Source organism: Bos grunniens, chromosome 9 (assembly GCF_055505025.1).
Source record: "Bos grunniens cultivar Pamir isolate PY7600 chromosome 9, Bosgru_T2T1.0, whole genome shotgun sequence".
Lineage (NCBI taxonomy): Eukaryota > Metazoa > Chordata > Mammalia > Artiodactyla > Bovidae > Bos > Bos grunniens.
Genome location: NC_141173.1, coordinates 82324047 through 82350456, shown reverse-complemented (window position 1 = coordinate 82350456; position 26410 = coordinate 82324047). Strand labels below are relative to the sequence as shown.

The 26410-nt window shown below is 43.0% G+C and overlaps 2 protein-coding genes across 33 annotated transcripts in view; one reads left to right on the top strand and one right to left on the bottom strand.

Moving 5' to 3' along the window:
* Nucleotides 1-19526, top strand: part of PLAGL1 (PLAG1 like zinc finger 1) — a 97343-nt gene extending 77817 nt beyond the window's left edge. For 11 of the 32 annotated variants that reach the window (XM_086318161.1, XM_086318160.1, XM_086318159.1 and 8 more), the window contains 2 exons: nucleotides 13147-13627; nucleotides 17140-19526. In XM_086318161.1, the coding sequence (XP_086174287.1) occupies nucleotides 13476-13627; nucleotides 17140-18367 (1380 nt within the window). In that variant the 5' untranslated portion in view covers nucleotides 13147-13475 and the 3' untranslated portion in view covers nucleotides 18368-19526. Of the gene's footprint in view, nucleotides 1-12821; nucleotides 13066-13146; nucleotides 13628-17139 lie in introns of all 32 variants that reach the window. The other 21 variants (XM_086318186.1, XM_086318182.1, XM_086318175.1 and 18 more) reach the window with 10 other exon arrangements.
* A 1933-nt stretch (nucleotides 19527-21459) lies between these two features.
* Nucleotides 21460-26410, bottom strand: part of ZC2HC1B (zinc finger C2HC-type containing 1B) — a gene marked incomplete at its 5' end in the record, with an annotated part of 33530 nt that continues 28579 nt past the window's right edge. The window contains 2 exons of the mRNA XM_086316174.1: nucleotides 21460-21659; nucleotides 22156-22240. Coding sequence (XP_086172300.1) covers nucleotides 22170-22240 — 71 coding nt within the window. The remainder of the gene's footprint in view (nucleotides 21660-22155; nucleotides 22241-26410) is intronic.

Genomic DNA, 26410 nt, shown 5'->3' with positions numbered 1-26410 from the left:
ACTGTTACGTGTGCTATACATTATCCCTAAGGGGGGAGTCAGTCATCACTTTTCACTTTTTTGTGCACAGCAGTCTGTCCGTTTCCGTGCAACATCTTCCCTTTCTCTGGCCCCCAGGTTCCTCTGCCTGGCACACCAGCTCCATCCCTCCGCCCCCAGTGTGTTCACAGCGGCATTGCCTCCTTTATAGGCCAGTCTCCTGCTCCTCTTCTTACGCCCACACCCACCTTCCAGCCAAACTAGACCGCGGGATCCACACTGCCCTGTCCTGCTTCAGGCCTCTCTGCTTTCACATGGTCTTCCCTCGGCCTGAAATAGACCTCCCGTTTCTCCACCTGGTTTGCTCTAAACCCAGCGTAGGTAGTCAAAATTATGAAAACTTAGAAAGTACAGATATTCAGAGAGAAACAAGAGTCCTCTCTAATTTGACCCCAGCAGCCCTTTGCTGACACATTGTTTTCTGTACTTTCAGTCCTTTTTAATTTTTTTAATTTAGAGACTGTTGTTTTAGGACAAAACCATCCACTCAAGTCTTGAGCATCCTTTCCTGATAACACTGTGTAACTTTCAAGGTTCCGTCCAGAGATTTGAACTCAGGAATCTGGCTTCCCATCACCCCTGTGACTCGTGAGCTTTTCTTGTTTTCTTTTCTCAGCGTGAGCCTTTGCTCTCACACACTTCCTGGGAAGGAATTGGGCTTTTCTCTTCCCTAGAATAGTCACCGTGTTAGGACCATAGACCTGGCCGATAATTAGGTAGGTAAGTTGGGAAAGATTGCCACTGTCAGCTATAGAAACACACCCCAAAGGGCGTCAAGGGGGATAGTCGCAGCTTTGTTGGGAGGGAGGAGGGGGATATGTTTCCAGCTGTCACAAAGGAGTATCCCTGCCACTGACTTTAATGACTAGAAAATCTTATCCTAATACCAGAGGCTCTTGTCTGGATTTCAAGTCTGCGCTCCACCCCTCCCCCACCTCCCCCAACGTGCTACCTAGAGTTCATTAACAGTCTTCCTGAAACATTCCGTCCCATCTCAGCTTGAGAACCAGGCCTGGGCCTTGCACTTCCCTCTCCGGATGCACATACCTATTTTGCTTGCTTGGCGACCTTTGTCTGTTTCTTCCTAAATGTTCATATTTAAAAACACCGTGTAAGAGGTGGGTCGGGGAGGCATGGGGAGGATTTCAGACTCCGTAAAGATATTTCCTTTCCCTCCCCTTGCCTCATAGATGTTAAGCTGAGTGACCATCTCGTCGAGGTGCTTTGGCCCGGTCTGGGGGGCCCTGAGCTGTGTAAGCCCCCTGCTTCCACTCCGTACAGGCGCGGGAGGCAGTGGGGTCCTTATAGGCTGCTTTCAGGTGACACCTCTGGGAGCCTGGCTCCCGGTCAACAGTCCCCTTTTGCGCTTGCTGGTTTGGTTTTTCTCAGTCTTCTGCAGCTCACTGAGGCTCACACTCCTGGGCTTGTGCTTTTTCCAGTGCTTCCTCCCCTCCCAGTCAAGGCAGAGCTATGGGCGTTCTCTCTCTGTGTCTGCCTGTGCCTCTCCCCACCTTTGTGTAGAGTGGCTAGTCTTGACTAAATCAGTTACATGTTATCTTCTATCTGCTAAACACATCATGACAACAAAAGGCTCTCATCTGTTAGAAAAGAAAAGAAAAAGGCCTACCTCTCCTAGTAGGAGAAAGTGGGCAACCAGACAGGATTTTTGAGCTGTTAGGGTCTTGGTTTGTACTATCACCAGCTAGAAATTATTTGGAACATCTCATCAAGTTTTTTAAAATGCAGGCTGACTTCTCATTTTGCTTCTTTTTATCACCATGGACTTGTCACTGCACTGTCTTACCTAAGAGGAACTGAGGGAATGAATTTAAAGGCAAAAAGACTTCTGTTCTTGAAGCCTCCGAGAATTACATGCCCCCACAAGCCTGCTTCCCTCAGGCTCCACAGTGCAGAGTAGATCTCTTAAGAGGGGATCAGTCTAGCTGCAGCCTGTTGCAGAGAAAACAAACCCCACCCTACCCCCAGGATACCCCACTGTACATGCCAAACCGCTCCGGGGAAGACCAACACGGATGATCAAGGTTGAGCATGTGAGACTGTGGACACCCACGCAGAGCCCAGGGTAGTTTATAGTAGAAGCCAGACTCAGAATAGTATCCACTTCCCTGCAGCCACAGGTACCGCTCGCTGTTCCTTAGTTGGAAGATAACCTCAGCACCTCCTCCGTGCTGGAGATCTCCTTGCTGGCCTGAGTACCCATTGCTGCTGTTTAATCATTCAGCTGTATCCGACTCTTTGTGACCTCATGGACTGTAGCTTGCCAGGCTCCTCTGTCCATGGGATTTCCCAGGCAGGAATACTGGAGTGGGTTGCCATTTCCTTCTGCAGGAGATCTTCCCGACCCAGGGATCTAACCTGGGTCTCCTGCATTGGAAGGTGGGTTCTTTACCACCGAGCCACCAGGGAAGCCCCGCATACCTATTAGGTACCGTTAAACTCAACACAGCTAAAACCAAACTCCAAATTCCTGGTTTTGCTAGGTTTTTCTTCTGGGTCTTGATCTTTCTTTCCCTCTCCACCATTACTCTCCCCCTCTTTCCTTTAAACTTTTCTAAAATCTTATTTGACTACAGTGGTCACTCCTTGTCTGAGATTTCCTTTTCCATGATTTCAGTTACCCATAGTCAACCTTGGTCTGAAAATGGAAGATTCTGAAATAAGTAATTCATCAGTTTTAAATTGCACACCATTCTGAGTAGCATAATGTGTTCATCCTACCCAGAACGTGAATCTTTCTTTCTCCCAGCATACCCTGCCTAGTGGTCATTAGTTGCCAGCTCAGTTATCAGACTGCCTGTGCGTATCACAGAGTTACCTGTGTTCAGGTAGCCCTCGTTTGACTTAATAAGCGCAGAAGTGATGATGCTGGCAATTTGGATGAGCCAACAAGAAGCCATGAAGTGCTTCCTTTAAGTGGAAAGATGAAACTTATAAGTTCATAAAGAGAAAAATCATATGTTTAGGTTGTTAAGATGGAATCTTCTATCTGAAATTGGGAGGAAGGAAAAAAACTCATGCTAGTTTTGCTGTTGCACCTCAAACCACAAACATTATGGCTGTGGTTCATAAGTGCTTAGAAAAAGACATTTTATTTGTACAATAAGATATTTTGGGGAAAATATTTTGAAAGAGAGGGGAACCCCATTCATGCAACTTTGAGTACAGTGTTTTGTTATAATGGTTCCATTTTACCATTGTTGTTAATTCCTAGTTGTGCCTAATTTCTAAATCAAGCTTTGTCATAGGTATGTATAGGAAAAAACATAAGGTTTGGTAGTGGGCTCAGGCATCTACTGAGGGTCTTGAACGTATCTCCTGTGGATAAGGGGGCCGACTAGAATAGGTTCCTGTTGTCCCATGAGTCCTGGCATTCCCTGCCCCTTTCAGTTTGGCTCCTGTTGGTTTTTGTAGCTCTCGGAGGTGTAGATTCTTGTGCCATTTATGCCTTTCCCATCACGCCTCCTATTCCTGTTGCGACAGTGTCTCATTGGCATTCTTCTACTTGTTTCTACTACTTCTCTCTCTACCCCTCTCACTCTTACCTCCACATAAACCTGGAGTTAGTGGCTACCCTTGACTGCATAGGTTAGTCAGTCTGCTAAAATATTACAGCAGAAAAGCCCTCCTTCTCCCAGTGCAACAGAGCAAGTACATCACTAACACTTCATGATTTGGTCTCTGTCTCTCCAGCCTGTTTGTCCCTGGTGCCTGCATGTTTACATTCGTTTCTAGTCACGCTGAAGTAGTTACTTTCACGTACCTTGTGTTGATTCATTCCCTTGGCCTGAAATAGACCACTCCCCCCTTGAATACCAGGTAGTTGCTGGCTCAGCTTAAATTTTGGCTTCTCCGTGAAACCTCTCCTCATCCCCCAAGTAAGAGAAGTTATTCCATCAATAGTCATAGGGTAAATGTATAAGGGAAATTATTCTAATGGTGGACCAATAGATGAAATCTGGATAAATTATTATCCATTCTGAGTTTCAATGATTGTTTTCACTTTTTTTCATGTGTGAGTCTTTATAGAGCAGTTTAATTGCATCATATCTTAATTCCTAAGGAAAAGAGCATCTTCGAATGCAAAAAGCCTCACTCCAGTCCTGGGTGTTGTCTCTTTCCCTTCCACTGGGCATTACTTGGTTTTGCCTGACTTTCTGGTTTTTGCCAGTCTAATTGGGGTGTGTGGGTTAAGAAATAAAACAAAAAATGTCAGATGTGATAAGTGCATGACACAAGAAAAGAAAGAAAGGCAGGAAACAGAGGTATAAGGTGTGCTGGGGTAGGGTAGAGCTGGTCCCAGATTAAATTACTCAGGATTGAAGTTTTGCCAGTCAAGAAGAGGGAAGACCCAAAGAATAAAATATATAAGGGAAATTATTTTAATGATGGAACAAGAGATGAAACCTGGATAAAATTGTACATATTTTCATTTGTTTTATTGACTATTTGAGTTTCTCTGTGAAATACCTTTTTATTTTTTCTTGCCTGAAGGTTTAAGTTTTGTTTTAAATATGAAGTCTGTAATCTTTCTGGGATTAATTTTATATAGATGTATGTAGGAATCCAGTTTCCTTATGGATAACCAATTATTAAGTAGTCCGAGCTTCCCCAGTGATTGCAGTGCCAGCCCTGTTGTATATTAAGTTTCTGTACAAAAGGGGATCTGTTTCTAGGCTATTCATTCTACTTGCATTGGTCCACTTGTCTAATCCTAGGCCTATATCATACTGCCTTAATTACTGTAGCTTTTTTAAAAATGTTTTTATCTGTTATCTTTCACCATTTCCTCTGTGATCAGTTTATAGGATGATGAGTATGATCCAGTCGAATGGGGAAAGTCTTGATACTGTTGATTTTTCCTCCTCAGTATAAAAGTTTAGAACAATCTTGTCAAGTTCCAACAAAGAACCTTGTTGAATTTTTATTAGAACTTCACTGAATCAGTATATTAATATGAAGATAAATAGGTAACTGAATATTACAATAATACTATCTGTATTTCTCTATTCATGAACATGGTATGTTTCTCAATTTATTTAGGTTTTCTTTTATGTCTTTCAGTAGAATTTTATAGTTTCTCCATAACTATTTTATCTTTGGTTAGACTTACTTTAGATATCTTTGCTTTGTGGCTAATTAATTTTAAATTATATTCTGTTTGCTGGCATTTAGAAATGCAATTGATTTTGTATTTTGACTTTTGTAACCAAATACCTTGTCAGAATTCCTAATTCTCACATTCTCTGTGTGGATTCTTTGGGGTTTTCTGTATAGATAGTCATCTGTAAATATCGAAATGTTTATTCTATCCCAGTGTTGTCTTTTTATTGCTTTATCGTATGAACCACAACTTCTAATACAAATCTTTAACAAGAAATGGCGATAGATAGGCACCTTATTCACATAGCAAAGATGCTAACTGTTTCATTAACTTAAAAATTATCTCTTCTTTCCTGCTTCTTAGTCTAATGATATATATTTTAACCATTCAAGCTATGGATAATTTTACTCTTAGTCAGTCTCTGGGTTATATTAGCTGTATTGTAAAAGGTTGTTTCATGGTGCTAATCACTAGGTGAGCACTAGAACTAACAAAGATGTAGAAATAGCAGGTACCGTCAGAAGAGGCCACAGTGGCACACCTCTAAGGTGCCTTAGAGTCCTCGGGGGTTTATTCGAAGGGCAGATTCTCAGGTGTTCCCCCAGCAAGTCTGACTCAAATGCCTACCCCCGCCCCTGGGGTCTTGCACTTGTCACTGCCCTTCTTGTTATTGTTTGTTGTTTTCTTTTTTAAAATCCTGTTCTTCATTTAGGGATCTCTTGATTCTCTCTAGAATATTAATGCTAGTTGTTTCTAAAGTTTTCTTTTTTCTCCATACAGTCCTTTTCTTCTTCTTCTTTAACCTAGCTGCTTTCTTCTGTTTGTTCTGTGTCGCTTTTTCCTAGTAGGTGCTTGCTTCTGATTTCTGGTGATCCTCAGCTGCCTGACTTGTGAGTGGAGCCATAAAAAAGCTGATGGGAGCTTTGTGTACGTAGATAGGCTTTGTCAACAAGGGCTTCGTTGTCGGGTAATACGGGTAAACCCTTCAGGACTGCCATTTGTCCTTGTCGTGAGCTCTTTTCTCTTGGGCCAGTCAGCTTTCCCAGAGAAGACTCTTTCAGTCTCCTGTCTTGGAGAGTATAATAGGCCTGGCTGCCATTGTTCTGATCGCCAAATAGGGGAAGTATGCAGACGTCCACTTAATTCACCCTGTTTCAGCACAGTACCCACTTCTCATACCCTCTGTCGGGAGGGGGTCAGAGCGCTGAATGCACTGCCAGACTTGAAACCACTCTTTCTGTTTCTATGCCCACATGCATCCCCACTTCCAGAAGCTCCTATTGCCTAAATTTGAGCCTTTGATGGTTGCTTCATAGCTTTTCATCACTGCCTTAGAATTCAGCTTTCTTGGGACAGCTAAATCAGTTCCTGCTTGTTTACCTACTTTCCAAAATGTTGTTGCTCTTTTCTCCTTTCCTGTTATCTTAGGCTGTGTTTTTTGTGGGAAAAAAATCTCATTTATACTATTTTTTTAATTAATTTATTTTAAATGAAACAAAGATGGATATTTTTAATGATAAAAAGTACAATTCACAAAGACGATAGACATCATGCACCATTAGACACTTTCATTAATACTGTTTTAATAGAGTTTCAGGAGAGACTGAGGCTGCATACTTTAATTCGGTTTACCATCTTTAACTTGACATTATTCCATTACTTGTGACTAGAAGGTTAGCACTCTGTCCTTTTTCATATTTTTCTTAGTGTGTAGATTTGATGTTCTGAAGCTGCAGTATAATTTTCTCTCTAAATATGAGATAAACAATTCACTTCAGCCTTCTGGCTTATTTTAGGCCTCATTTCTAAGAAAATAAGAGCTTAGTCACAGGTTAACAAAATGAAGTCTCTCCAGGTGACAGTTTAAAAGAGTCAGTAGGCAGCAAAGCTGATGGCTTGGCAGGCCGGGGAGGTGGGGCCTCGTTGTGCGTGGCACTCCCCACAGCAGCACGGGCAGGGGTGGAAGGGGGCAAGAGCCAGTGCCTCCCGCCACCAAGAGCAGATTGTCTCACACGTTTAAAGTGGATATGTGTACCCGGCATTGAATAGTTCTGGAGGGAACACAGAGGAACCCTCTGTGGAAGTAGTTTCTCACCAAACCAGTCCTCCCTTCTGAGCCTGGGTTTTCCATGCTCAGCACCTCCACCATGGCCCCCTTAGCCCGAATTCCCTGTGGGCTCACCTGGACTTTGGTAATCGCTTCCTCAGTGGTCTCCCCATTTCACCATCTCACCATGTGGAAGAGATGCTCATTCCTCTGCCCGGGAATGACGAGGGAAGCAGGAGTTGGCCAGGTAGATCCTGGGTGGCAGGACAGTCCAGGAAGGGGCATGGTGTGGAAAAGACAGAAGCATGAGTGATGTTGAGCATGTTAAGCAAATAGCCAGTGGGTTGATCTGCAGCCTCAGTTGCCTTTTGGCCACTGTGGGGCAGACGTCTGCAGACGTGGTGGGGTGACAGGCTTTGAGGGTCCAACCTAGAATGCAACCTACCCAGGAAGCTTCTTCCAAGTGGTGTGTCAACTCAGGTGTTGTGGATTTTAATGATGGTCTGTTAGTACTTTATTGAGGATGTGCTCACGCATACACACTTTAGTAAAAGATTTTTAAAGATGCTGACAAATGAATCCCTGTGATTTGGAAGGCATTCTGCCCTCTAGTCAAAAGGTAGGCCTGTCTTACATGATAGGACCTATTATATTATCATCTGTACCCCTATTTGAAATGAAATTTGTACAAATTGTTTATTGCTTGAATTTCCAAAGAACATTATTGTAGTGCTCTTCCCTCACCTCCTTTTTTTTAACCTTCACCTGATAAAATGCAGTGATTGAGGCATAAAATATATGGCCTGTGGCTTAAGAATTGTCAGTGACTTTGTGAAGAGTCAAACTGAACTGATGGCACAAAGAGGGATTTTTCTCTCTTGTCATCTAAGTCAGTGTCCTTTAATCTGTTTAAATCTAGAATCCCTTAGAAAATCTGAAGATAGCTGTGGTCCCTCTCCTTGCAAGAACTGCAATACATATGCCTCCAAATTTTCCACAGAATTTTGGAGAATTCAGTCATGGGCCCTGGAAACTCTGCCATGGACCCCACTTAAAAACCTCTGTTCTAAGTGAAGGCTGAAAACCCAGCCACAGCCATCTGGTAGGGGACTCAACAGGCCTCGCATCTATAATCCTCAGCCAAGTTATGAGTCCAGCCCTGGGAGCTCCCCTTTACTGATTAGACATGTAATGAGCCCCAACTCTTCTGGCATCTACTTGCTCGGGTACAAGACCTATCACATGTCACAGTGCTCGTGCATAATAGAAAATTAGCAGCAGCAGCCACCTGGAGGTTCTGAGACTCTTCTTCCTCCTGCTGATGTTTCTGGATGGCTTTTTCATGGTAGAGACTTGCTACTAGAGTCCTTCAAATATGGAGGGCAGCACCTCTCTAGAAGCCTCCTGGAGCCAAATAAACAGGGAATTTCCACCTGCCCTGCTCCACGATTGGCTGTTTCATATTGTGTGAGTATAAGAAGAAACAGAACTTTTAAAACTGACCTTAACACATTTATATAAAAGCCATCCTAGGTTTCAGGAGTATGAGTGGAAAAGAAATGTTTAGAATAGAACCTTCTTATCCACAAGGAGTAGTGATGAATGGAGTCAAAAAAAAAAACAAAAAAACAAACTTAAGAGTACCCATGTTGGAAGACTAAAAATGGAAATTCAATTTCCTCCCAGAAATGGGCCTTGCATTGTGTCACTGGGGACAATGGAAATAGAAGCCAGAAGTCATAGTTTATTTTAAGAATGTTGTAAAACATTTGTCCCCCATTAGCTGATTGTGTTACGCAGCACTGGGGACGTCCTGGAACTCCACTTGTGCTCTGACCTCTCCCTCCACCGCCGTATACCACCAGCCCTCAGGGAACACAGTCCTTCCTGGCTGTTGCCATATATATATGTTCTTATTCCAATCTGATCCTCTCTCATCCCCAAAATAATCAGCACGAACAGAATGAAGCAGATGGCACAAGCCTTCTTTGGCATACGGGCAGATCTGTATCACTCACTCAGTATTTTTAGAATCAAGGGGATTGAAAATTATGTCCTGAGTTGTTTTGGGGGAAGACTTACTCTCTTTCCAGGGTGACAGGTGCTGAAATATTACCATATTTAAGACTCAAATTCAATCTGTATGTCAGGTCACAGGGCAGACTGATGATCATTGGGACCATCCCTTTGTTAGTTCTCTGTTTAGGATTGTTGGCAGTTGGCCAAATAATAGAAAGTTCATCACAAGTCTGTTTCAAGGGTGTGGCCAGAGCTCATCAGGTTTCAAGGAAAGATTGGAATCGGCAGCAGCCAGCCAGTACTGATCAAGTACATGGTGATGGGAGATGTTGTATTATCCACACAGCTTATTTTTTAAAAATAGCTGAGCTTTGATCCTCAGCCACAGTGAATTTATAATCTGCTGAGAAAGGCTATGTTTATAGAAGTTTGTGATTATATCATGAAAACAGTGCAAGTATTTATATTTGAAGATCCATATTAATGAATTACACAGTTATGGTGAATGAAATGTTATAACTACTAGTGAATTTGAATACATCATTTAATAAAAAGCCTTCCTGAAGAAACTAAGGAATGCTTACTGTAATAAAGTAATTGAGTTCAACGTTTGAGGACCAATTTTGCACGTAGGGTTGGACTGGGTGTATTTAACACAGAGACCTAAAACTCAAAAAGCTAAGAAAAGTCTTGGGCAAAGACATTAATGCAATAAGTTAAATAAGTGTAAAAATGTTTATGTGACTTAATGTTATGTTGTTCTCTGCAAGTTTAACAGGGGAAGAGTTGGAGGAAATGTCTCACATTTAAATACAGTATAGTCATGTCTAAAATGCCTTGATTGTACACCCAACCATCTTTGAAGGTCCGAGGGAAATGTAGTGACGTCTACAACTTGTTGGACTTTTGAATCTAGGGAAGTAACTAGAAGGTGGATTTGGGAAGCTTTATTCAATGCTAATGGGCAGGTACTTTTTCTTTAATTGAAAAAATCTGATTTTTCCTTTTTATTCTTGGTGTGTTGGTGAGCAGACATTGGTATCTGTTGAGAAACAAAGACCTCAGGCAACTTTCTACTTGCAGCTTCATATGTCCTGTGTGTCTTGAGCACGGCTTCTGGCTCCTCCAACTATGAGTAACGGATGATAAAGTATATGTGGGGAGAGGACGTGTGTCTCTTTTCCATTACATCCATAGCTGAGTGGTTCAAACTGTGTGCCAGTTTGCAGCTGATGGTTTCTACTTTTAATCCCAGTGTTTATAAATACTACCATATATTTGTATGGTGTGTTTTTAGATTACAGAGTGCTTTCAAGATTCATCTTGCTTCAGTTGGTTGTCCCCACTGGCTCATTTACATGCATCATGTAAATATTACAAATGAGGAAGCTGAAACTTAGGCGCTAACAAATGGATGAGCTGGAATTTGAACCAGGGAGTCTGTCTACTATATTCATAAATGACTGGAGCTGGATATACACTTTCTGTGCTTCAGGGGAATGCATGAGGGCGAATCAGAGCCTAGTTGTGTCTGAGGAAAGTGTCAGCTTCACCTTCACCCCTTGTGGCTCCTGTTTTCCAGCACAGCAGCCACTAGCTTTGTGTGGGTACTTAAATGACAACGTCAGTTTCTCAGCATCACATTTGAGTGTTCAGTAGCCATTCATTTCCATCACAGAAAGTTCTGTTGGACACTGGTCATTTCTCATAAATGCAGGAGTTGGGGAGAATCACTTTAGAGTATATATGCAGAGGGTTAGTGTAGATGAGAAAATATAAAATCTCACCACCAGACCAGCTCCTTCTCTTAAGTGACTAATGCTATTTTGAGTTCAGCTATAAAGAGAACAAGAAAAAAAAATGAATTTCAAGCTTCATATTGTGTATACATTTTAATCTCTTAAAATAGACCTGGAAAACACAGCAATCTCAAATAAATGAGTATATTTAATGATGATGATAAATTCTGTGCCTTTTATGGCTGGGCCAGTGTTATGGCCAGACTCAGGCTGGATGGAGAAGTAGGACACACCATGAATCCTGGCAACAGAAACTCGGCCACACAGGATAGAATTCCTGGAAGGAATTACTTTGTCTGTGGCCAGGGTGCTTGGGATGCCTGGAGGCTGGGCCATGGGGTGAACTAGCGCACGGTGAGGGAACGGGGAGTTGGAGGAGAGGGGCTTGGACGGGGCCGGGACAGGGGTTCAGTTCAGATCATACTTGGTCCCAGAGGAGTCTCTGTGTGCTGCCATCAGAAAGGAGGCTTGGTGCCAAGGTGCTGGCTGAGAACGCCGGTGTCCCCAGCTTTGGATCAGTGCTTGAAGCTTCAGGTCAAAGTGCACACGTCAGCTCTGAAGGTTCCAGGCAGGTGGGGCAGGACAGCGAGGGGTATCTGCCCGGTGTCGGCTCCTTGTGAACTCTGACCAGACATGAAAAACATCTGAGCTAGTTGATGAGGAATACGAAAAGGTGCCTGCAGTTTTTGCCCCTTAGAAAAGGAATGTGTGTTTGTCTACGTGCTGATATAAAGATGCTTGAACTTTTTACTATAGTAAACTTTTACTGTAGTAAAACTTCATCTAGCTAGACTCCAGCTTTCTGATCTGAAAATAACTCCAGAGGTAAGTAAAAATTAACTGAACAGTAAAGAGCAGCTCTAAAAGAGTTGGCAATAAATGAATGACTGCAGGGACTAGACGCCTCGAAGGCCTGCCGAGATTGGTCAGGTTCACACACATGCCCTGCTCACTTGACAAAGTTCAGAAAAGGCTGGCCTGTGTGCAGACATTACTCCAGTGTGTTTAATGTTAGCAGACAGTATGCTTTTTTTTTAAGTATCGGCACTTGAAAGGTTAACATCCGTTGCGTGAGAATTCTCTTTCGCTAGAATAGCACGGGGTTCTAGGTCGCCAGGCTTTTCCTGTGTTGTTGATGCTGTGTTCATGTTGCTGTTTTGGACTCTTAAGGCTCCCAAGTGATGGGTCTGTTGGCAGAAAAAGAAAAGCCTGGACTTGGGTGATCTGCCTGGGTTGCAAGGATGGTAAGAACTGGGATTGCAGACAGGCTAAGGCGGCAAGCCCGTCTCCTAGGAGTGGCCTTCCAGCAGGTAGCTCCCCCCGCCCGCCACCCCTGCCGGGCAGGGCTGGGGAATGAGGAAGCGTTCCCACAGACTAAAGGGAAAAAGAGGAGTGGATGGTTTCCTGGAAGATGGTGCCTGCATACCAGAATGTGCTGAGCTGTGCCCCAGCCGTCATCACTCTTGTCTTTGTGTGAATCTCGTCTCCCCTTCAAAGGCAACACCTCAGTGAATGAAACTAGCTCTATTCTCACTTTGTTTACGCCGTAGACTTGAGTCCTTCTGCACGGTAACCTCACAAACAAATCAACTTAGATATATACAAATGATTTCGTCTCATCCCCTGGAAGTTTAAACAGGTGTGATAAACAACTAATGTTCTGCCAACAGTGAGTGACGAGAAATAGCCAATGGTTTGAATAAGCAAGGATGCTTCTCTTTTCTGTACCAGTAAGACACTCAAGCACACTTGGGGGTGTGTGTGTGTGTTTTATTTTCCCCCTTTGAATTGGCAGACTGAACTTCATACTGACCTGAAATCATGGCTTGAAGTAGATGATACCAAGTCTGTGGAAATAGCTGTCTCTATCACAAGGGAAAGTGTGCTTCATCCGCCATCTGAACACTATGCAGTTGACTCCTGCCACTTTGAAGAAGCACAGACAGGTGCATCCATATGCAGAAGGACCTGTTAAAGCACAGGGGAAGATGGAGAGGTGTGCCACATTAGAGCCATTTAAAGGAACACGTTGAGTCCAGGTAGTCGATGCTGAACGGGTGGACGAGAAGCGTGGTTTGCCGACGGCTAATGCGCAGAAACTGTTCCTCTTCTCTCCACAGTCTGGTGACCCAGGACGTGCCCCAGCTCTAGTGATGCAGTCTGCCTTTCTGCTCGGGAACATCATCTGTGCCTCAGACTTGCTCCTCTCAGCCTGAGACCTCGTGGAAACTGGGATGTAGGATGCAGAAAGCAGAGATAGTGGTAACCGAGAGGCCCATGTCTGGGTAGATCCAGGTCGGGGACCACAACGCTGCCTCCCCCTGGGCCTGGCGGTCGGCTGCTGGGGCTCTGCTGATGTGCTCAGCACAGTCCCGTCCTTCTATTTGCACTTAAATGGCACAGCATTTGGTCAGCGCATCTGAAAAGGAAAGTGTGAGAGACAAAACCCATGGCTACCTACCCCTGCCAGTTATGTGGCAAGATGTTCCTCACCCTGGAGAAGTTCACTATCCACAGTTATTCCCACTCCAGGGAGCGACCTTACAAGTGCTTGCAGCCAGACTGTGGCAAAGCCTTCATTTCCAGATATAAATTAATGAGGTGAGAGGCTTCAGAAAAGGTATGTGCTTTTCCACATACCTTTCAAAGGCTTTGCTAGCCCTCAGACCGAACACTGCAGGGAAAGCGGATGCCCTTTAGCCTTTAAGGCTGTATCTCCAGCGATTACTATAGTTTCTATACGACAGTTGTGCTCTGCGGTGTTCAGTTCACTTTTTCAACAAGTATGTCTTGTGTGCCTACAATAGGCCAGGCCTAAGAACAGAAAGATGAGAAGACCTATGGCTGGGGAGATAGTCATGGAAACACCATTAAAATGTAATCCAAGGGCTTTAATCACAGAGCTGTGGAAGTGGTGGAAGTTGTTCTCCACTGCTTGGTGAGACCTGGGGAGGCTCGTCAGAGTGGTGGTCTTTAGCTGTGATAAGAAGAACGAATGGGAGGTGGACAGAGAGGAGGTTCTGGGAAAGCCCTAAGCCGTGGCCTGGAAGCACATGTGGATAGAGGCGCGTGCTGGAAGAGGATCGGGGTGAGGCCCAACCTCGAGGCAAGAGGGTAGCCGCTCAGAACAGGCCGTGTCTACTGTCCTAAAAGGCTTGTTTTCTTCTGAGGAGTGTAGGAACTGAACAACATGATTTGATCAGGATGTTAGAAAGATGGCTCTGGCAGTAATTTGGAGAAGAGGGAAGAAGCAAGTAGATTGATGTACAATCTGTTGTAACAGTCCAGATATGAAATATGGAGTGAGGATGGAAGGGAAGGATTCAACAAAGGGTAAAAACTACTTTGTGGAGATAGGTCCTTTTTTAAAAATAGTAACGTTTAGTCTGAATTATTTCTTGATCGTCGTACTTCCATGAGAGAAATGGTATATGAGATGTAGTTTCTGCCTGTAAAGGATTTTTATATCATAGAAAGACAGTACTCAAAATACACTCATAATGAGTATGTTGCACGGTAGGCTGATCGACAGTGAATGCTGTGCGTGTGCTGTGTGTGCCGTACACTCAGAGCTGTACACACAGAGCTCCCATGAACGCATGCCTGTCTGGATACCTGCTTAAGGGAAATGCCTCTAGTCTTCATGTAATGAACTGTAACTTTCAGACCAGCAGATTAAGTGCATAAGTGAAGGTGAGAATTGAGTGAGAGACAATTTCCATCTGAGTATGCTATGAGCACGGGCCACCTTATGATCAAATTTGGGAGTGCTCCTGGTGGAAGGCACTGGGGAGAGTTAGAGAAAGAAGTTATGTTCCTGGCCCTTATGAATAGCCCTGTTATAGATCATTGATAAGCTGATTTGCTCAAATAAGCCTACGAGTGCTTAAAATTCAAATGTGTTCTGTACATCGGCCAATCTCTAGTTGCCATAAATATAAGTATTGAGTGCCTACTGTATCCACCAGTTTTGTTGCAAAGGCTTCCTGTTTTGCAGCATGCTTCTTACGTGTACACAGTAATTATCCTTACCCGAACACCAAAGGCAGGGTTAGCTGCAGTTAAGCCACAGTGAGGATATTATAACTGTGGGTAAAGACCAAAATACATATAGGAGATAAATATTTGGAACAGACAGTGGCGCCGACAGATTACTGGAATGACAGGAATTAGGTGGGATTACTGTGGTAAACCGCACTGAAGGAGATGTCTTAAGCAATATTTAGGAGCTGGTAGTTCTGAGCAAGGGAAACAACTTCTTCAGCTAAGGGTGTGAAGAGAGGCAAAAAAGGGAAGCAGTGTACTTTCTGCAAGGATGGCCTTCCCTTCCATAGCCACCAGCATGTCTTGCCCCTCTGGCCTGAAGCAGTGATCTAATAAAGGGAGGGAAGAGGGCAGGATGCCTTAAAAAAAAAAAAAAAATGTAGCATTCCATCCTGTGTCTCAGTTGCCACATAAAAGTTCCATTTCATAATCAAAGGTTGAAGAAGAAAGTAACTGACTTGCTTAACTAGAAAAGAGCACATGGGACCTAATATAGCGAAGGATGAAAGCAGTTAGACAGCCAAAGGCAGGAACAGACGATTTGGCAAGGCAGATGGAAGTCCCAGGGTCAGCAGTTAACCTGGAAGCATTCTAAGCTCATTGACGTGGCCCAGGTGACACCCAAAGATGGTGGTGGTTTGGAAACTACAGGACAGACCGGAAGTGGTGGTTTCCTGGGCTGTGAGGTGAGAAGAGAAGTTAGGGAGGGCAGCAAGACGTGGCAGTCATTCTAGCTCTAAGGTGGTCATGTTCTAGACTGGGATTGTTGCGTGAGCAAGTGAGGAGTAAATTACATGGAGAAGAACTGGATGCCAGGCAAAGGGAAAAGTAAAAAAAAAACAGGGGTTGGAAGCTCGTGGGATGTAATGTGACAAGTGGTATTACTGCTCAGGTGTGACTTGTGTCCCCCTGAACCTTTCTCACAGGACAGGAAATACGAGGTCCAGAGCTGCTCACTTGGCATTGATCTACACATGGCTGATAAATGAGAGCTAATCAGATAACAATCCTCCACAGAGGAAAAAGGAGGGGCAAGATCTATCACAGAACTTTAGGTTCCTGAACGCTAGTGCTGGCCCAGAGAGAAAATTGTTTAAATGCCGAGTTTGTTATTTGCCCTCTAGCCAGCTTGAGAAACCCTTTCTGCAACCTGTGAATGTCTTGGAACTCAGAGAGACCAGCATCACCTCAGACCCCAAAGAGCTATTGCGCTGGCCCCTGTTGCTCAGCGTTGTTTGTGCGCAGTTGGTGTCTGGTTCCCTCTCTGTGTCCAGGGGCAGCAGCTTGGTGCTTCTAGAGAAAGTCCTTCTGAGTTTTGCCAGTGAAATTACCAGTGACCTTTAGGAAGTGAGTTGGAAGCGTCTAAGGGGGCTCTTAAAGAAATGGAGACAGGGGCTTCATGCATCTGACATGAGAGCTCACTGGAAGGTATTAAATAGCAGAAACTTAAGACCTCACTGTAACGTTCTGCTGGGAGGCATGTGGGTGAAGCTCAGAGAACACGTGGTGGGGTTGCCATTCTGGGTCCATAATACATAATAGACACTGTCTCTGACGTTAAGGATAGTCTTTTTAGCATTATGTCTAAGGCCTGAACTTTCTATCAAGATAAAGCAGAGATTGTACTAGAAACAGTAACAGTGGGGTGGGGGTGGGGGGGGGGCGCTGTAGAGTTCTGTGTAGAAGGCAAACTGGATCATTTTTGGAAATTCAGAAATTTTAAGAGTATAGAATAGTCATTTAAACTCTTCCTGAAACTATTTCTTCATGATCATATATTTTAAAATACTTGTATATACTTGTGTTTAGAAATCTGTGTATAGATGAGGAAATCCGTTCTCAATGCATGTTCTTTACAGGTGTGGCGGCTGCATCGCATCATGTAGTACTGTTCTTTTATTATAAAGTTTATGTGTAGAAATCTGGAAAACACAGAAAAGTATTTTAACAACTAAAATGTATATACCACCACCTGGAGAAAACTACTAACATTTTAATATTGTTTCTATATGTTTCTTTGGCTCTTAAAAAAACTGTGTCTGTTGTGCATTTTTTCCATCTGTCCCTAGGCATATGGCTACACATTCACCCCAGAAATCTCACCGGTGTGCTTACTGTGAGAAGACTTTCAACCGGAAAGACCACCTGAAGAACCACCTCCAAACGCACGACCCCAACAAAATGGCCTTTGGGTGCGAGGAGTGTGGGAAGAAGTACCACACCATGCTGGGCTACAAGAGGCACCTGGCCCTCCACGCGGCCAGCAGTGGCGACCTCACCTGTGGGGTCTGTGCCCTGGAGCTGGGGAGCACTGAGGTGCTGCTCGACCACCTCAAAGCCCACGCCGAAGAGAAGCCCTCGACTGGAACCAAGGAGAAGAAGCACCAGTGCGACCACTGCGACAGATGCTTCTACACCCGGAAGGATGTGCGGCGCCACCTGGTGGTCCACACAGGCTGCAAGGACTTCCTGTGTCAGTTCTGTGCCCAGAGATTCGGGCGCAAAGACCACCTCACGCGTCACACCAAGAAGACCCACCCACAGGAGCTGATGAAGGAGAGCCTGCAGGCTGGAGACCTTCTGAATACTCTCCACGCTCTCTCTCCCCAGTTCCAACTGAAGGCTGCCCCACTGTCTCCTTTTCCGATAGGGGCCCCTACACAGAATGGGCTTGCGGGTAGCCTGCCAGCTGAGGTACACACCCTCAATGCCTTGGAGCAGGCCCCCCAGCCTATATCAGTGCTGTCAGAGCTCCTGGCTCCCCTCCACCCCATGGCCACCCCCAGCTCTCCCCCGGCACCCCTCCAGAATCACAAGTACAGCGCTGGTTCTACCTCATACGCCCCACTGGCAGGCCTGCCCCTCAAAACAGATACTAAAGGATTTTGCAGTGCCAATTTGCTTGAGGACTTGCCTCTGCAAGAGCCTCAGTCACCTCACAAGCTCAATGCAGGCTTTGACCTGGCTAAGGGAGGTGCAGGTAAAGTAAACCTGCCCAAAGAGCTAGCTGCAGATGCTGTGAACATATTACCTGCCTCTCTGGACCTCTCCCCTCTGTTGGGCTTCTGGCAGCTGCCTCCTGCTACCCAGAATGCCTTTGGGAGTAGTGGTCTTGCCCTGGGGGCTGGGGAATCTCTGCCGCATAGGCTGGGCTGTCTGGGGCAGCAGCCCCAAGACCCCTCACTAGCCATGAGCACTATGAGCCTGGGCCAGCTCCCCCTGCCACCCATCCCCCACGTTTTCCCAGCTGGCACTGGTTCGGCTATCCTGCCTCATTTCCACCATGCATTCAGATGAATGGTTTTTGTTTTTTTTTAAGCATACTTTTCTTACTCTGAAAGATATTTTGAGAAGCATTTTAAACATCAGCTATGATAATACAAGGAAAGATTTAGGAAGCAGGACTGGAATATGGCTTATTCAGTGATGACTGGCTTGAGAGAAGAGAGTTCTTGAACTGCATGTATTGTGCCAATCTGTCCTGAGTGTTCATGCTTTGTACCAAATTTAATAAGCAAGTATTCTTCAATGGAACTGCAACTATTATCATAACCGACATCCATAAGAGGGCTGCTATATATTGATGTAGCTATATAGTGGTGTTTATCAACTTAATCGTAAGCCATGCTCATAATAATGTTAGCTAAGTAACTTTATGTGGCACTGCCTAGTAAGGGAACTGTGGAAGGTTTGGATTTTTCCAAAATGGGAGGATTTTTAACATAAGAAAGTAATCTTTATATCGCATATTATCACCAGGCTGTGTATTTCTTTTCAGGGATTTTTCTACCTTCAGGGTTGGATGTAGTTTAGTTACTATTGCCATAGCCAACCTGTAGTTTTACAGAAACAATTTCTTGTGGAATAATAGACGTCTTCATTTTAAAGCATTTTAAATGTAGTTTGAATATTTTCCACAGGATGCTACAATGTGAGTTATCACTTCATTTATCTTAAAGACTAAACTGTCAGTTATATCTGACAGAAAAAAAAAAAAAAATCACTGTGTAACCAGGTTAAGTGGTAAAATAATCCAGGCGTCAGTCAAAATAAGCATTTTACTGACTTTAATACTGATTATATTTTTAACAGGAATTTAAGAATATTACTGGAATTTTAAAGTATATATATATATCTATCTATTAAGCAAGAATTTCTTTTGCTCTGCTCTGTCTGGCTTAAAATACTACTCTGCTTAAGTATTTTTAATCACCAATAAGTAAATGCATTTTAAAATTCATCATTTAAGTCAATATTATATTCAAAACATATAGCATAAAACATATAGCATTTTACAATGTAACTATAATCTATCTCTGGAATTTGGTATCTTAATGAGTTTTTAAACTGTAAAACCTAACCTTCTTTTTTTAAAGCTCCTCTGTCTTTTGTGTTTAGAGGCTTTCAATATGAAGATATATCTTACATATAATAAATAAAGTACAAATTCAGCAAATGACTTGAGTCATTTTTATATACAGCCACACTCCCCATTCTCCACACAGATGGAAAACACTTCAGCTCCTCGGCCTGCTCCGTCATGCTCCCCCTGGTCATCACAACCCCAACAGAAACAACTATTCTGACCTCTATTCAGGATCGGTTAGAAACTCTCTTTTTAAAACAATAATTTTGTTGAAGGTTGAAGCTTGTATGCTTCATTAAATTCACAGACCAAAGAACTTATTTCTAAACTTACTGTATGACATTGTGAAGTCTTCCAGAATGCTGTGTAATTTATTTCTGATGTGTAGGTCAGAATACTAGCTTCTGAAGTTTCATCTATACTGGGCTACCATGATCCAGTTTTACAGTGGTGTTTACCATTAGTTTCCAGTACAAATTATAAATTATTTCTTATTGGATGTCTTCAAAAAGTATTATGGCCCATAATACTTTTTTGCTTGCTTGACCTCTAAATAGGGTGGGGGTGAGTAGAGAAAGGGGAACCTTGAGTTCGTTTGTCCCGTTAAAGCAGCATATTAGCCCAATATGAGAAACCATGGTTCAACACAGTCCTTAGGAGTGAGCTGGTGACCATAAAAGAAATGATACAACAGAACACAGGTTACCTGGTCAGTAGGACTCCACGACTCTGGGCTGTCTAAGCTCCCATGTCCACTCTTAACTCTAGCTGAGGGAAGGCAGCCTCTCAGAGCAAGTGGAGAGGGACAGAGAGCCAGCTCACCCTGGCTAAAGCTTCCATTTTCCATTTATAGAAGCTTCCACAAACACTTTTACATGTCTTCAGTCAGTTCCAGAACACATACCTGATTCACCTGAGCATAAAACATAGCAACTGGTCCCCAAAATACAGCCTGTAATACTTTCAGATGTGTTTGCTGTACCTGGAGGCTGGTACTCCTATTTAGACAGAAAAAAATGGCTTATTCCTAAATAAAGTTCCCTGACCTTAATAAAATTCCCTGATTAAAAGGCATGAATTAAGTATAAATAACTCTAGGAAAAAAGTGTACCAACCCTTAGGAAGATCAAGAGAAAAAAATAGTTGAGACACCACCTCCCAACAGAGCTACATGAACTGAAAGTGTAAAGAACAGCTGACTTCCGAGTTGGCCACGGTAACTAGATGGCCTGAGTGCACTTAGAGGATCCTTTCTACAGGATGGGAAGGTTGTAACCTGTTGTTTTCACTGTAGTGTTCCCCCAGAACACTGGTGTATTTGAGGCAATTCTACACGGCATACAGATGGACATTTAAAACAGGAGTAGCTACTGATGACAGTTTAATGTTCATTAGAAGCAAACATCAAAGTTTATCTGAGATTTCATGCCTATTATGTAGAATAAACTAGGTAAAAACAAGATTTTCCTAGGAAGTAATAAAGACTGTTTCACCAAAAGTTTCTAATATCAAAGCAACATTTTCTTTAAAAAGACTAAAAAGTGTCCACTTAAAAAAAAGCTTAACACATATATATGGAATCTAGAAAAATAGTACAGATGAACCTATTTGCAAAGCGGAAATAGGGACACAGATATACAGAACAAATGTATGGACACCAAGCAGAGGAAGGGGAATGGTGGGATGGGATGAACTGGGAGATTGGGATCGACATATATACACTACTGCGCATAAAATAGGCTTCCCCGATGGCTCAGCTGGTAAAGACTCCACCTGCAATACAGGAGACACAGGAGATGCAGGCTCAATCCCTGGGTCAGGAAGATCCCCTAGAAGAGGAAACGGCAACCCCTTCTTGCCTGGAGAATCCCATGGACGGAGGAGTCTGGCAGGCTACAGTCCAAAGGGTCAGACATGACTGAGCCACTAAGCATGTATGTATAAAACAGATAACTAATCAGAACCTACTGTATAGCACAGGGGAAAAAAAGCTTCAAGTGAGTCTTTAAATCAAGCACTATCATACAGGTTGATGCATTGTTTAATGATTTGAGGGGTAAAATTTGAAGGGAGTAGATAAGAAAATTTGAACGTAGTTTTTACTTGTTCTACATGCTGTCTCCAAAGAAATCGCAGGCGTGTAAACAGATGCCTCCGGTTCCCTCACCTTAGGTGGAGGTCCTGGGTACGACCATCCAGGTCGAGGACGGTGAGGGAACCAGGCTGAAAGCAGAAAGAGAAGGCACTTACTTTGGAGCTTTGTTGTTCCCACATTGAGATTGTTAAGTAATACAGGCCTCTTTTAATTGTTCATTGTTTTTAACAATTCACAATATCAAGAATTCTCCAGCTTCATAGCAGTGTCTATACAGTGACTATTCAGTGTCAATCTCAGGGACCTGTCTTTGTTTAGAAAAAGGGAGAGGGCAGTAACCTTCCTGGTCAAAATGAAGAATCATTTCCCTTTCCTGTTAAATCCAAGAAACAAAATGAATTCCTGCTTCCTGTCAAATCCGAGAAGCAAAAACTGAACATCATTTCAAACTATATGTTTAACAAAAGAGTAAGTTTCAAGAGCATACATTTTAGTAACCCAAATCAGGATTTGCCCAAATTCCTCTTTGGCCTGCTATGGATTCATTCTCTTAAAGGCTCATTAACTGTCTTGCCCATTTAGACGATTGGCAACACGTAGAAGTTAAATTTTTTTTTCCCTTACCTGGCCTCTAGGAGTTAATCTTTTTTAGAAGATTTAGCAAATCCTTGTCTGAGTTTTGCTCCAGAAGCAGGGTCCACTGCTGATCCTTTGCAGACATAAACAGATTTGTTATTATGTAAAAGCAAACATTAGCAACAACAGAAAAAAAGGATGATTATGAAATTCTCACACTGGACTCAAAAGTCTCTATTCTTCCTTTTTGTTTCGGAGCTATAGACAAGTTCTCAATCCCTATCCTGGGCCAGATAATAAGGAAAACAGAATCTGTGTTAGAAGCCCTCTGTCTTCTACCCTTAAGCCTTCACTTAACCATGGACAGGCCCGTTGGCCCACCACCTCAATGACCACCCCCCATTTATACAAATTGACCCTCAACACCTGATCCCACTATGGCCCCAGCTTTCAAAATGTACCCAGAGAATGTTCCATATCTTCACAAAATTCTTTGCTTGCTCTCATGCTAGAAAGGGTTTGATAAACCTCATGGAAGCATGAAAGGCCTTCCCTCCCAGCGGTTATTTACACACTGATGGACTCATTTCCCAAACAGGACTCTTTTCCTCTGTGTTCAGCAGCACCGCTAGGAATGGAGACATAGGAATCTATGGGCATAACACGCCACAGTTTGTGCTGGACCACATGGGATGGAACAGGATTCTCAGAGAAATCATTAAAAAAGAAGGAAGAATAGTACTCTCTGTCCTAGAGGCCTCTTTTCTAATCAGTGTTTTACAAAGGAAGAATGACCAAACCACCCCAGGAAACTGCGAATCAATATCAAAGGACACAGGATAGAACTCAGTGATCATATTACCCGAAGATTTACAAGCTTTGTTTTTTCCAAGGAATCAGTAACTGACCCTTCAATACTCATTACATTTGCTACACAATTAGGTAAGGAGGGGAATATTCTTGCCTGAAAAATCCCATGGACAGCGGAGCCTGGCATGCAACAGTCCATGGGGTCACAAAGAGTAGAACATGACTGAGCAACTGAGCACGCAAGCACAAGAAGGGGAGGCTAGTGCAGGCAGGATGCTTAACTTGATCAAATCCACTGGCTCCAGAAACCAAAGCAGAAACCAGAACTACAGCTCATGGTGGCCATAGTCTCTCTGTATAAAGGTGCTGGAGAAGTTGCTGCCCAGAGGTATCTTCCCTATAAATCTATATATCAAATCCCTTGAGAAATAGCCATGTAGATATTTGCTGACTAGGTTATAAACTCAGTTCTCATCTGAACATTAGAATCTTTGTGAGAAAGAAGAGCCATATCTTTTTCTAAGTAATTTACTAAACATACATCTACTAAGTAATATACATATTTCTCCAGGGGATCTTCTCAACTCAGGGATTGAACCTGGGTCTCCTGCATTGCAGGCAGATTCTTTACCATCTGTGCCACCAGGGAAGCCTAATATATATACTAGTATATGTTGTTCAGTCGCCCAGTCGTGTCCAACTCTTTGCGACCCCCATGGACTGCAGCATACCAGGCCTCCCTGTCCCTCACCATCTCCTGAAGTTTGTGCAAGTTTATGCCCACTGCATTGGTGATGCCATCCAGCCATCTCATCCTCTGATTCCCTTTTCTCCTTCTGCCCTCAATCTTCCCCCACATCAGGGACTCTTCCAATGAGTCAGGTGTTCACATCAGATGACGCAAATACTGGAGCTTCAGCATCAGTCCTTCCAATGAGTATTCAGTTTTGATTTCCCTTAAAACTGACTGGTTTGAGTTCTGTGCTGTCCAAGGAACTTTCAAGAGTCTTCTCCAGTACCACAGTTCAAAAGCATCAATTCTTTGACATTCTGCCTTCTTTACGGTCCAGCTCAATTGTGAGATACTAGTATATAATATGTACTAAATAGTATATATTTATATAATTATCTCCTTAATGTTTTTTGACCCAGTTTTCCCAAAGCAGATGAAGATTTGCTTGGCTCTACCATTTTCTATTACAAACTCCTTATGCAAGTTGCTTCCCTTACCTGTGCTTTCCTCACCTGCAAACCCGGGCTATGAATAGTATGTCTCTGTGTTACTGTGAGGATTAAACAAGGATTAACGAAGATTCATATTTGAAGAGCTTAGAAGAGCATACAATTAAGCATGGGCTACTGTCCATGAAGAAGGGAAATATTCGGTACAGCAAAAAAGCAGAGACAACCTACCTATTCAACATCAGGAAAATAGACAAATTATATTGTCTTTTTGTGATATCATATGTATCTTTGAAAACATATGATATTATGTTTTTAAAGAAACTCTTTGCCATAGGGAAATGTTCAAAGTTTGTGGGAAAAAAAAATCAGGATGTGTACATGGACTATGATCATAATTTAGATCAAAAGAAAACAAAAGAGGCGGCGAATAAAGAGAGAAAGTGAAAAGAGGTATCAATATTAACGGTAGACATGTCAGGGTGTGGAATTATGGATGATTTTTTTTCTCTTCATACCTTCTCTCCATTTTCTAAGATCTTCTACAGTAAGCATTAATTCCTTCCATGGCAACTTCTTAAAAAATGCCCTTTCTCAAGAGACATTTTGGCAGGCTAACTTAGTCTGTAGAACCAAAAAGTTCCTAGGTCATCATAAGAGCTTTTCAGACACGTGTCCAGGGCAGTGACACCAGCAACGGCATTAATCACACATAGTCTGGACACCTTGCTGAGCATCTACGGCCCTCCTTGCTCTAGTGCCAGCCTTCCATTCTAACTTTAATCCCAGTTCTTCTCCACGCTTTGGCCAAATGGACCATTTTTCCCCCCAGAGTATGTGTTGTGTTCTTATTTTCATATCTCTGTTGCTTCCCAACTTTTCTCCATTGGTTAAAATCTAGCTCATCCCCAAAGCCTCCATCTCTATGAAACTTTCTCTCTCTGACCATTACCTCCTCCATAAAATCTCCTGGGAAAAGTAGATCTCTTTCTTGTAATCCCTTAAGACTTTTATATCCCACTGTTAAACATTAGATATAATGATTACTGACTGCAGGTTGTGCCTAACACACGTCTTCCCTCACTGTGAATTTAAAACAAAGGGTTATAAATGGGAGATTCTAAATGTTTATTTTACTCAAGAGAGTCAAAGAATGAAAGCCTGGGTTTTAGAAGGCTAACTACCAGCTAGATGAAAGACAATAATAGGATTTACATGGAAGGTAAGTGACATCAAGTGGCCTAAACGACAGATTGTCAACCTAAAGATAGCTAGACCACCACCAACAGTTTTTTAAAGATCCTCTTATTACAAATAGATTAGTACTGACCAGATCAAAAACAATGGCTAGTAGATGAGAATCTGATAAATACATGGGCCTATTTACATTAGTAAAAAGTACTCAGGCTTTTCTCCAAGCCTTAAACAGTTTTGAAAATTCACTTCCCCTCAATATACTTCTGCTTTCTCTCCAGAATGGCTTCAAATGAAATGTGACTAATTTAAAAGCACACTAACCTTGGTGATTTTATTTTTAAATGTTAACAGGTGAGGCCACAGGTAAGAACAGAATCTAAAATTGAAAAAGCATCTTGAACCAGAAATAAAAGCAAAAGCTATCTCTTAAAGCTAATTAACATGACTATTCATATTTCAGTAATTTAAGTGAGAAATTATAGACTCAAGATATCAACTTTGTCCAATATATTTCATTCAAGAAGTATTTACCGAGCATTTCATAAATGCCACGAACAATTCTAACAAGTAGAGGTGTGTGTGGGCTAAGTCACTTTAGCCGTGTCTAACTCTTTGCGACCCCATGGATTATAGCCCGCCAGGCTCCTCTGTCCATGAGATTCTCCTGGCAAGAATACTGGAGTGGGTTACCATGCCCTTCTCCAGGGAATCTTCCCAATCCTGGGATCGAACCTGAGCAGTACAATACAAAATAAACCAAGTACAGATTCCTGCCTTCTTGAAGCTTACATCCCCTTTTCTGGCATAGTGGATGGGACAGAAAGAAAATAAAGATGTACTGAATATATTAGATGATGGTAACTGCTGGGAAACTACAAAAAGAATTATAGTGGGTTTGATTACTTTGAAACACAGAGGTTGGGTTGGTGCGGGGCCCACTGGGAAGACACTCTGCTAAGAGCTGGAGGGAGGGAGGGAGACAGCAGGGTAGATCACTGAGGGATGTTTTGGTTTTTGGCAGAGGGGGCGGCCAGTGCAAAGGCCCTGAGCCAGGAGTGAGCAGGAGCAAGAGAGGCTGCTCGAGCCGGATGGAGAGGAGACAGTGGACGGTGCA